We start from the raw sequence: 12,866 nt of genomic DNA, 5'->3' as shown, positions 1-12,866 counted from the left end.
AAACTGTTTCTATGCTTGTTTCATTTCAATTAAGATGGTTAAAAACAGCATTTTTCTACTGCATAGTAAAGTTTCAAAGCTGTATTCAGTGAATGTTCAGTTATAAACTTTTGGAAGAACAACCATAACATTTTGTTGAGTTATGAACATTTCAGAGTTATGAAACACCTCCATTCCCAAGGTGTTCATAATGCCAACGTTCTACTGCAGTACTTATTTTTAGTGTCAGTTCTCAAGCTAATTTCTACCTTAAATAAGTTATATTTCTAATAGTCTTAAATGAGAAATATAGTATTGTTATATCTGTACCTTCCTTCATCCTGAGATGTTTCACTCAAAGTGCTATCATCCAGTACTTGGAATTGATTTCCATTGGTAGAATTCATCTGCTGATTACCTCTCTGTTTTGAAATCCGCCTTTTGTTTTCATTTTTCTTTACATCCTTCACATTCAAGGCAGAATTACTACTTTCAACAGGAATAAAGAAAAAAAATCCAGTACTTAAGTATCTTTAAATAAAATACTTTGTAACAGAGACAAATTAAAAAATAACATAGAAGACAATACCCAGGAACACTGAAGCACTTAAAAGAAAAATGTCTTCCACAATACAATAAAGTACTGAAGCTGATTCCACCAAATAGTGAAGGACACACCAACAGTCTAAGCACAAATTTTCCTCCACACATAACATGTTGCCAAATGCATTAGAATTCCTGGGTCAGATTCAGCCCAGCAGGACCAAATTTCACTCTTCTGTGCCCATGGAAGCAGATGCTCTGGAATGGGGGTTCACCTTGAGGGGCAGGTGGCATTACTGCAGCTCTTCATCATGAAAAAGCTGCTTCAAAAACCTGAAAGATTCACTGAAACAGTACATCTCCCAGCTGATTTACCTCCATCTTTCCTTGACCAGCTAAATCTACTATGATGACTGTTCTTGATGGCTCTAGATCTCCTACAGAACAGAGATTGTAGGTGTTTTGCACCATTATGTCCACCTACTCCACTGGTGAACTTTCTACTACTGACAAGCAGCTCATGTTCCACCAATAAGTAAATCTAGTCCTTTCTAGTCAAAGTGAAACAGAGAGAACCACTGTATTATAACAGTGTCTGAAGGGAATGGTTAAAATACTTCTCTCTTGACAAAAATGAATTTTCAAATTTCATACATTTTCCTGTGTTTCAATGTTTTATAGTGTGTTTATAACACGCTTGAACTGTCTTCTAGACATAAGGGGTTTAATATTGCCAGGTGCTGAGCACTCTGGCCTTGACTGCTTTAAGCTAAGTGCTTTAAGCAGTGCTTGAGTCGTCCCAATGGGACTACTCACATGCTTTAAATTAAGCAGAGTTTGCTGGAAAAGACTTAGCAACTTGCAGGCTCAAACCCACAAAGTGCTCTTATTTACCGCTTGGGCAATTCCAAGAACTACTTATATGCAATTTGATCAACTTGGTAACAATTTTCTGAGATTTCTGTACAGGCAAGGAATAGTGATGGAATTCTTTATATAGACAAATGTGACTCTTACTAATCCATTTCTTTAGCTAAAGTTAAGTTGAAATAGAATGGAAAACTGTAAATTTCCATCTATTTATAGAAAATAAATTCATGTCGTAAATATTTTTTAGATGACTGAAATATACCTTTGTCTTCAAATATAAACAGTGTTTAGTTTCTACAAATTACTCTTTTAATCAATCTACTATGTGGTTATTTTTAATTCTCTTATTAATTATATGTAATATAACTAAAATACTTTATATTGTCACTCTACATCCTGCCTTGTCTAAACCCTTACTCCAGAGATGGACAAATGTTTTGATAGATGAGATATAAGGTGGATAGACTCTGATCCTTGTTAGTTGTCACTGTGGCCTGACTTTCATGGATGCACAAGTGCAGAGAGAAGCATAAATGCCCTCTTATTCCCTTGCACCACCTACCAGGATCATAGGTAGCAGTAAAGAGAAGACAACACAGCCTCCACAGTGCTCATCCTTTGCATCCCAACATAAATGAAAGACAGTAGGAGATACAGAACAGAGAGCAGGCAGAGCACTGGCTTCACCCACAACAAACCAGCTAACGTAGCTATCCTGGTGCAACCAGCAGAAATACACTGTGCTAGCACAAACTTGGTACAGGGTGCTTATTAAAGCAAGGGGGAACCCAAAAAGCAGACTGTGTCTCACTGTGCCTCCCTGTCTGCTCCAGGGACCGTGCAACAACTGAGTTACAGTGTTCCTTCTGGTCTGCTCTACAGGCAAACCAACAACTTGCTATCTCTTGCTCAGGGCAAAAGTATCACTGTGCCTTAAAGGGGGAGAAAAGAAGAAACGTGATGAGGACCAGTGTTTGCCTACACTCTCAACTGAGTTCAGCAGTAAAAGAAAAAAGTGACTAAAAGGTTAGGCTGCAGTTAAGAAAACCCTGCTGCCACTAAGCAGCAAAATTAAAAGGAACTGGTCATGCGTGATGGCAAGCCAAGCTTTGTTCATCTGCACACTATTCCAACTCTGGGTAACTCGTTAAAAGTATCATCTCTCCCCTTATTTCTGAGAAACACACATGAATAGAATGACAATGAAATCTATAAATTTACTGATCTAAAAGAGACAACTTCCACCCAACCAGAAAAGGAAAAAATTAAACTGTGAGCCACTGTCTCTCTATAGCTAAATCTGCAACAAGTTTCCACAATCCCATCATATTTTTGCCCATCTAATTTTGGCTTTGAAAATATTTGGTCTGAATATTGATACTGAAGTCAATGAGAACTTTTAGGTGGTTCAACATTTTTTAAAAAGCAGCTAATTTAGGGTCTTAAGTCTATTTTAGGCACCTAACTTTTGGCACCCTTTTTTTTTAAATCTTGGTCAATGTGTTCATTTGGTCAATGGGCTGTGCACAAATTATATCCTTAACTATTTTTAGGAAGGCAGGTAAATACAGTGTCACTTGTAAGCAAGCGCAATGTGTACCCCAAGTTTTCACAAGTGGAAGACTATTTCATTAAGCTACAGAATTAAAAATACTTAAGACAATTAGGTTTACATGCAAATAAATGAAGATTATTATTTATTTTTACTATCTTACCCCTTCAAAGGTATTTGAATGAACTTTGCTCTTTCCTTGGAAGAAATACTGTTCTTCATGTGTTTTTCTTCTTCTGTGGTTTCTCCACTTTCTACTGCAGAATGTTGGTTCCCTTTTATAGTAAGTTTCTGTTTCATTTGCTGATTAATACCATTTCCAGCCAATGTTTGCATATGTGACTTATAAGCATCTTCTCTTTTCTCCATTGCCAACATTTCCCCACATTTTTGCTTTCTCTTTTCCTCTTCTATCTAGGATAAGAAAGTTTGACACTCAACATTTTTGTCATCGTTTTCTTGAATTAATAAAGAGGTTCTCTCCCCCAGAAGGTACACTAAAATGTATTCCTATGATTCACATAAAGGAACTAAAAAGTGTTTTTAATTTTAAAGAACTACACTTGCATAATATTCCACTACACAGGGTAGCAATTGAGTGGGAATACTTTCACTCTTGGAGGGAAAAAATGAATTCACTTGCTACTAAGAAGTTTAATACAAACATACACTTTAAAACTGAAATACAATTTACATCTCAAAACATGAAGCAATGAAGAGTGTAACTGTATTAATTACAGGAGGTTAGAAGGAACGAATAGTGTTTGTTATGTAGACATAGAAGATATGATTAACAGAAATGTGTAGACAATTCTTTTTGAATGAAAAACACCTAATCAAAGAACGGTTTCACTGCAAATTGAAGAGTTTCAGCAAAGGGTAATGAAAGATACACATGCACAGAATAGAGCAGATGTAAAGATTAGTCAATACCCTGTTCAGAAGCTATTTTCATTCTTTGGTTCAAAGTGAGAACTGATGTAAATGTGTGCATTTCCTTTGAAGTCAACGGAAACTACTTACACTAGAACTGAATGTGGTCCTTTATGTTTGAATTGTAGACTACTATTAAGAACAACCAAATTTTAGATTTCTTAAATCTTCTAAATCACATAATGGAAGAAAGGAAGATTCTCTCCACCTGCCTCTCTCTAGAGATATGAAATATATTTGCATTGCACAAAAAGCCAATTTGCACAAGAAACCTTTCTGAAATGATGAATAGCTGAAGTGAACAGGATGGTTGATGTGGAGCAAAGATCAATGAAAATGAAGCAGCAGCAGGTGAACCTCTACCTCTTTTTGTAGTTGTACTTTCTCTTTCTCCAAAGCCAGGAATACTATCTGCAGCATTCCTACCTCATTCTTAAATCTTTCCATATCTTGTTCCAGTTCTTCATCCAATGGTCTTTTCAAAGCTTCATCATAAGATTGTCGAGAGTTTCCCAAATTACTTTCAATTTCAGTATTACTAGTTTTAGGATTGTCAACAAAGCAGTCTTTGGGAATATTATCATTAAAATAGCGTGAGTCTTTTCCATGTTTGGTTTTTGCTACAGCAAGAAGTGTGTTTTTATCATCTGTAGAAACAGGTCTCACAAAATCTGGAATATTAGCTCTTTTCTCCAAAATGCTTTCTTTCAAACTATGTTTTAGTGAATAGCCAGGACTATTTTCTAAATTTGAAATATTTCCATTCACATTTTCTTCTATTTCCATAGCAGCTATTTGGTCTTCCCTCTCTTTGTTTACAGCTTCTTTTTTGCTTCCTGCATTGTTACCAAAACCCTCTTCATTTACATTCCATATATGTTCAATACACGGTTTGTTATTTTCACATAGCCTGATACTATACTGACTGGCATGCTCATGAGAACTGGAATTCAAAGCATAGGAAATTATGTTTTCATTGCTGGATTCCTTCAGTTCAGGCACAGAGCATAGGTCCATAAATTCACTTCTTCCTTCTATTCTACTGGTGGGTTTTGTCAAATTATGTGGTGCTTCGTGAATGCTCTCCAATTCTTCACTGAAGCCATCTTGTAATGTCCCTTCCATGGGCATAGTTTTCTGAAATTCATTACCAGTAATTTCACCAAACATTTGCTTCAGCTCTGCTGTAATGGTTTTAAAATTTGTTTTCACTTCCCTTTTCTCATTTTCAACCCACATTTTCTCATATCTTTCTTCCCAAAGTTTTGGATTTAATTGCACAATATCATCACGTGAGTCCTCATTTTGTTTTAGTGGCTCAGTTTTCATATCTGGACGTGGAAATGAAATTTCTGTTTTGTCAGTCTGATTATCAGATGCTGTTTTTTCTGTCAAGTTGGTTGTGTCTAATACGTATTTATCCTTAAGAAGGCAGGTATGGAGAAAGAAAAGTTAGTAAAAGAACAGCAGTTACAATTAGTCTAGTAAGCTTATGTTGCCAACTTGTCCAAATAGCACAAATTTTTGAGCCAAAGAAGTCTTGAAAATAACTGGTCTGTAACCAAATCTTGTAAAAAATCCCTAAACATTCAAAAGGTTTATTGAGTGTTGTTTATATAAAAGGAGTCTTTTATTTTGGCTGAATTGAATTTATCTGAGCAATGTGGTTTCTTAACTCATTTTAAATTTTCAACCTGTCTACTTTTTGTAATTTCAAATATATAAATTAAAGAAGGACACTGGAATGGATTGTGCCTCTGAAATTCATGTGGAGAAAGAGTTCACCCATATACAGATCACCTTCTCTCTGTGAAGAAGGGCTTTCTACCTAGACCCCTCTCTCAATGGTCCAGAGACTGTACTATGGGAGATGGAAGAAAACAAATCAAGGGAAGAAGAGGCAGACTAGAGCTCTTGTTATTCCCTTGGGGGAGCCATCCTGGCCCAATGTCTCCTTTCAAATATTTGAAATTAGAGAAAATTTCAACACAGAAGTCACCTGGAAAAGTTTGTACATAGATTGTGCTAACTATCTCCCCTCACCCTAAATTCCAGGATCTGCCCCACCCAAGAGGAGGTCATAGTAACACAGATCCAAAGATGTGGCACTCTCACAGGGGCCATGCAGCTGCATGGATGGCCTGGTCTTTCACAGATCCCCTGAAATCCTCCAAGACTGGGGGTGGCAAATTTTCTGTAGTGATGAGGCAAACTCCAACTCCCACTGGGATGACTGGGATAATCTCTGTGAGGGAATCCTTGTGGAGATTTCTTCACAAGAAGTGCCCTCCCAGAGCTTCTAACAAAGAAGGGACTCAGATCTATTTCTAGTTATTTGCTGAAGACACCACATGGGATGGAGGTTGATTCTGCTCCAATAATATGCATGTATCCTCCGCATTTGTAATTCACTATACCTTTGATTTTCAAGTTTTAAAAACTACAAAATTATTCAAATTAATGACAATATGCCCAATGGGTTTAAACATTGACACAAGATTTCCATGCCATGCAAAATGAAGGGGGTATTAACTTTTGCGCAATATTCTGTTTCATTGGCTTCATTTCTGCTATACCAATAATTAATGTTTTGGCTATCATCACCTAGTTTAATGAATACAGTAATTATTACTGCACCATTATTGAATAGGTGTTTTCTTCCAGGTTTTTAAAAATAGTTTATATTGAATACCCATGTCCCTTTAACAAAAAGTTGTTGAAAAGGAAAGTAAGATGTTTTCTCCTAAGTAAAATCTTGTGCAATTTAAACAGGCAGGCTGAAGAAGAGAGCTCTCCTACTGAGGCCAATTGGGTTATACACACAGTAAAGCAGACAGAATTTGGCCCTTAAATTTGTATGATTCTTTATTTTTCTTCTTCCATTCACCATATATGTTTTGCATAAATTCTCATTGGTTTGTCCCAAAATTACAATTTTGTAATTTACATTTTAATAAGGTTACTGCTATAACAAATAACAAATGTACAAGTTTGTATTATGCTTTGTTTAATGAATCTTTGCTTCAGCCAATCAAAAAACAGCCTTGGAAAACAAATCTAAATATGCAAAGGAGAAAGAAACAACATTTAAAGGCTGTGTCATAATGCATACACACATGGGGGTCAGACTAGGCTACATAGGCACCCTTAATTCTTGCATTTCCAAAATTCTGAGTGCTTGACTTTGCAACTGTAATAATTTTCTTTTAATCTCATTTTGTGTGTATCATTTCCTTGTTTTTTAAATAAGCAAACTAAAAAACCCCCTCCCATGTGGCATCATATCAGGCCATGGGTCATCAGTAGGGTTGAAACTTTTAGATCTAAAGACCTCTGCCACTTGAGCTAATGGAGTAATTGATAGCAGTTGTAGCTAGTCAGCTTCGATGAGGAGAAACACAAAAAGGGGATAAGACACTTTGCCATCAGGTTTCATAAATATATGCTGACAGCTGAGAAACGGTGCCACTCAGGAATCTTGAGTTCCATTCCAGCCTCCATGGGGAGTGTGCACACAATTCACTCCCCCAAGAGAGGCCTTTTCTGCCACATCTTCTCCAAATGGTATGTCTCAGTCCATCTTTTCCCTGCTTCTTGTTCCAGTTCCAGTTCCTACTCCTCAGGCTTCTTATCCCAGTCTTCTTGCCCAGCCAGTTCTAGTCTCACCCCCCAAGTCCCCAGGCTCCTTTTCCCCAGTCTCCTTCCCCACTGATCCCAATTTCTTTCTTGGCTCCTCATCCAATCTATCTCCTGCAACCTGGCCTCCAGTCACCTCTATCCTCCCCCCATCCTCTCTGGCTCCAAAGCCCAATTTTCCATCCAAGACTCCTAGTTCAATCTGACAGACACATAGCAGGTCCTTGCACCAGTCTCTTTGACCAGCCAGTCCCAGTTCTCTCCCCACAATCTGACTCCTCATTAGATCTGTCTCCTCTCCCTCATCATGTCATTCCTCCCAACCCATAGGTTCTCAGTCCCAGTTTCCCCTTGGCTCCTCAGCGTATCTCATTTTCCCTGCCACCTACTAGCTCTCAGTCCCTCTCTCCCATTCACAGTTTTCAACCCTCCCAGCCCCAAGCCTCAGTCTCCCATCTGTCAAGGCTTCTTGTCTCAATCTACTACCCCACTGTCCTCAGGCTCAGTTCTTGTCTCCTCTGTATTCAAATCAGGCAGGTTCCTCCTCCACACTGCCTGGGCCCACGGTGGAGGGAGAAATGGGGGCAGCGGTGGATGGGTGATTGAAAGCACAGGATACACAGTCTCCCTGCGCTCAGTTCAGGTGCCTAGTCCCAGAACAGACTGCAGTAGTCCAGCATTGCATTTGTAGAATCGGTTCTGCTCAGTCCCAAGCTAGAACATGCTCAGTACAGACATAATACTTGGGGAATTCATACAAAAATCTAAATTTTCTAGTGTGAATGTGAGAACTGCTAGTTTTCAAAAGCTTATAACTTGGTCAAATTTGCAAAGGTTTTTATGGTGACAGCAAAAACAATCTCCTCTACACCTCCTCTTCCCCTCACTTTTCCTGCAGATTTACGTTCTTTCACCAAAGCACAAAGCTTTTCAAAGAAAATGTTGCCTGACTTTTTTAACATGGGCCAAATCAAGGTTTTTCTCCCTAGCTTCACTCTGAAAAATGGCAGAACCTATTTGGCTGAAATTTTCCAAACAAACAAAAAAAATCAGCCTGAAGTAGACAACTAGCAAAGAAAATCTCAGCCCCAATGGTTAAAGTATGGCAAAGTTATAAGCAATTGAGAACAGGTTCTTTTATTGGGAAGTGCTGGGCACCCTTAATAAAACGTAGCACTACCAGTCCCACCTATAAAATGATTTTAATTTACAGGGCAGATTTGATTCATGGTCTCTAAAGCTTATTTACAGTTTTTAAAAAGTACTTAGCAAGGGCTTTGTGACATTTATCATCCAGCAATTCAACATGTGAACTGGCTAATGTCAATTTTATTTGGTATAACATTAGCGTGAAACAATTTTCAAGATAGCCTTATCTAAATTAAAACAAATTTGCGTTACATACCTGCTTCTTGCAGTTTTCACCTGCATCTTCTCGTTCTTCATCTGGTGATGGCATATTAAAGGAAGGCTCGGATAGTTCATCTAAATTAATATTGAATAAAAATGCTTGTAATTGTAACTTACAGGCATTAGCCTGTAGCATTTACTTCTGCCTATATTACTTTGCAAAAGGTCAATTCTTACAGCTAATATATATACATTAAACAACAAGGAAGTTGTTTTAAAACATCAATGGAAAATTCAAGTTTCTCATAAACTTATGCAATTTTGAAGCAGAAACTGACACAAAAGTACAGGTTTAAGATAGAGCTGGTTTAGTTTTGAATCTTTTCTTCTAATTAATTTCCTTTTTATATATATGAAAGAAATCTATTATTGATCATTATAATAATAGGTGCCAAACACATATCATTCCTATCTCTCTTGGAAATAGATAATTAGACAGATAATTTCTCAGTCATATTGCGCATGCCACCTTGCTTCCATCTTGTTGCATATCTGTATTATGACACAGTCTAATTACATGATCACATTTTTCCACAGGATGCCTGCCTCATTCAGTGCACAGGATGGACCTGCTTTGGGGATCAATCAAGGCTGTGCAGTAAAGGAGGCTGTTCACAGGACTCCTACCTCATTTGTTGCAGAAATTGGGAGTAGGCTTACCAGAATTCAATTAATTTTTATCATTTCAGTGGATAACATCAAAATTTATTTATAAGCATTTTTTTTCAATTATTGATTTAAATTTTCACAGCTGCAAAAAAAAATATGGATTTTAAGCATCTTTTCCAATTTTTATCAATTTAAATTTCCCAGAGTTGGGTGAGATTATGGTGGGTGGGAGAGAGTCAAACACTTATTTAATGACAGACATTGAGATTCAAAAAGTTAAAGCTTTATAATGATTAAAAAATTGTCAACATCATATGTCAAAATATACAAAGCAAATATCTTTAAATCAAACTCTAAGAATTTTTCAAACAGCATTTTTCTTAGTTTGCCTCTCTGTACAATTTGATTATCATCGATGAAAATATTTTCATTGGTTTGCATATGCATGGTTAAATTGAAATTTATTGACAAAAATCTAATCCTTCAAAACCTATGAATGAGGCAAAGGATTGCAGAAAGAGAATAATCTCAGGGCTAAAATACCTGAGGGCTGCCCTGAAAAACTGAATTCTCTCCATGCCTCTGCTATAGACTTCCTCTGTGATGCTAGTCAAGTCACTGAAATCGAACTTTTCACAGGTGGCCATTAATTGTGTGTTCGTCATTTTCTGGATCCCTGACTTGAGACCTTGTACCCTGATTTGCAGAAGTGCTGTGCCCTCACAGCTGCAACTGAAAGAATCTGAAAAATCAGGTCCCAGGAATTTCAAATCGTGCATCCAAAAGTTAGTGCATACTTCTGACCTTAATTTCTCTGTGTCTCAGTTCCCTGTCTGTAAAATACGGACACTACAACCACTTCTCTCACCTCACAGGAGTATCATGAAGATCAATTAGTATGACTGCTTCACAAATAATTATAGTGATGAGAGCCACTGAAAAGCCTATGAGGCAATTAATAATTTTGTCTTCAAAGCAGGATTTGAATAGTGCACAATAAATAATGCCTGGGGCCACACAATGAACAGTGAAGAGAAAACAAAATATTGAATAGCTGCTCATTAAGTGAACACTGACCACTGTGTGCACTAAATGAGACTGGTGTCCTGTGGAAAAAATAGGATGTCATCACATAATTCCAGAATGTATCATAATGCATATGTACAAGGAGTCCGAATTAGTGTTACTAGGACAACCTTAGTTCTGGCATTATCTAACTTTGCAACTTTAATGATCCTTTAACAGTGCGTGCGTGCGTGCGTGTGTGTACAATTGTATTAATAAGATGAATGCTATTTAAAATAAAAATTCATATGAAAATATGGGAATAGAGGGAGAGCAGTGGAGAGAAATTGACCATACCAATTTTAAAAATTTCACTCTCACAAATGTTCACCACAACTAAGATGTCTGGAGTAAATAAGAAGTTGCCCCTGTAGACATGTTATAGACAAAGTGGATTTAAAAAAAATATTTTAAATTAAAAAATTAGTTTTTAAATTTAAAAAATAGTTATTTAAATAAAATGGTTTAAGTTAAATACATTTTTCTTTTTAAAAATAAACCTATTTAAAAATAAATTTGAAATCATGACAACCTATGTCAAGGCCTAAATTTACTATAATCTATTGAAATAATTCAATTAAATAAAAAAAATATTAAACAGTACATTTTTGCTCTGAAGTTTTAAAGAAAGCTAAACTATGGAACTGGTCAAACGCATGGAACAAGAGTTTGCTGAAGAGCTAAACTGCTGTCTGACAGCAGGGGCAAAGAGAATATTTTCTTCATTTTAGATCATTCAAATAGTTCACTTTAATGAGCAGGTCATTTAAAATTAAGTAACCATTGGGAGTTGAAAAACCAGGAAAACTCGTTTTCTTCCAATGTACGAATAAAAATTAGGTGAGAGAGGATGAGCTCTACTAATACTAAAATCTTGAAGAATATGGTGACCAAAACCAATCAGTTCAATTCACAAAGTACAGACCATAATCGTTGGTTTGATGTTTTAAATGCAAAATGTTTTGATTTTTTTTTTAAAATGTATCCAGCACACTGAAGGTAATTATTTAAATATTGTTTGTGCATTTTTAATTGAATTCTAATTCCCATCCAAATAGAGACTGAAACAAATTGCAAGTAAAAATATTAATCTAGTAAATAAGAAACACATCAATCACCATTTCCTACCATAATAAAAAAAGGAAAAATTAAGCATCTAATAAATGTTAAGCAATGTAATTGCTTAAATGTGTACAGACACAGTGCATCTGTGTGGTAAGCAAAAAGAGGTACCAAATTTAATTAAAAGACTTTAATTTAGTTGCAAATCAACATGTTTTAATGGTTACCAACTAATGAGAATCAATTGCTCTTTAGAAAAAGAACTAAAACGTAAAAATGCAAAACAAGATTAAAATCAAATATTTAAATTACTTTGATTAAAATTAATCCACTCTGTTTACAGAATAATTATACATTTTGGGAGTCTCCCAAGCATATGATACTGGCCACATCTCATATGGCAATTCCAATGTTCCTAAGAACTTCAAAAAATTGGCCAATTCAATAAGAGACAACTGAAAGAAAAGATCTTTATAGGAATGCTTTGGAACCCTTGTCAAAAACAGGTTCTGAAGGCTGAAAGATGTACTCTGATTCCTCCCCTCAAACAGAATCTAAACCAGTCGTCCTCAACCCTTCCAGACTACTGTACCCCTTTGTAGGAGTCTAATTTGCCTTGCATACCCCCAAGTTACACCTCACTTAACAAAACTACTTGCTTACAAAATCAGACATAAAATATGAAAGTGTCACAGCACCCTTACTGAAAAATTGCTTATGTTCTCATTTTTACCCTACAGATATAAAATAAATCAATTGGAATATAACTATTGTATTTACATTTCAGTATATAATATATAGAGCAGCATAAACAAGTCATTGTTGTCTGTATGAAATTTTAGTTTGTATGGGCTTCGCTAGTGCTTTTGATGTAGACTGTTGTAAAACTAGACAATTATCTAAATGAGTTGATGTCCCCCTTAAAATACCTCTAAGTACCCCTAGGGGTACACATATCCCTGGTTGAGAACCAGAGATCTAATCAACTGTGCTTTGCAGATGACCATGTGCAATAAGCCTCCTGTCCCAAATCTGGACCTTAGCGTCCAAAATCTGGGTGCTTAGCATGAACCTCCCCCAAGCTTATTACCAGCTTGGATCTCATCTCGCTGCCACCAATCAGGATTCGGAGTACCTGATCAACTCTCCCGTCTCCCCAACCCTTTCCCTGGGGACCCCCAAGACCCAGAAGCTCTGAGTCTACTCG

The 12,866-nt window shown here is 36.6% G+C and overlaps 1 protein-coding gene across 5 annotated transcripts in view; it reads right to left on the bottom strand.

The window, feature by feature from the left end:
* Window positions 1-12,866, bottom strand: part of ANKRD26 (ankyrin repeat domain containing 26) — a 190,418-nt gene that overhangs the window by 98,680 nt on the left and 78,872 nt on the right. For 4 of the 5 annotated variants that reach the window (XM_032786496.2, XM_075065465.1, XM_032786497.2 and 1 more), the window contains 4 exons: window positions 8,919-8,998; window positions 4,241-5,299; window positions 3,108-3,358; window positions 310-468 (listed from right to left, as the gene is read on the bottom strand). In XM_032786496.2, the coding sequence (XP_032642387.1) occupies window positions 310-468; window positions 3,108-3,358; window positions 4,241-5,299; window positions 8,919-8,998 (1,549 nt within the window). The remainder of the gene's footprint in view (window positions 1-309; window positions 469-3,107; window positions 3,359-4,240; window positions 5,300-8,918; window positions 8,999-12,866) is intronic. The other variant, XM_075065467.1, reaches the window with a different exon arrangement.

Source organism: Chelonoidis abingdonii, chromosome 1 (genome assembly GCF_003597395.2).
Source record: "Chelonoidis abingdonii isolate Lonesome George chromosome 1, CheloAbing_2.0, whole genome shotgun sequence".
NCBI lineage: Eukaryota > Metazoa > Chordata > Testudines > Testudinidae > Chelonoidis > Chelonoidis abingdonii.
Note: the sequence above shows the minus strand (reverse complement) of the source record. Positions and strands in the feature narration are given on the sequence as shown.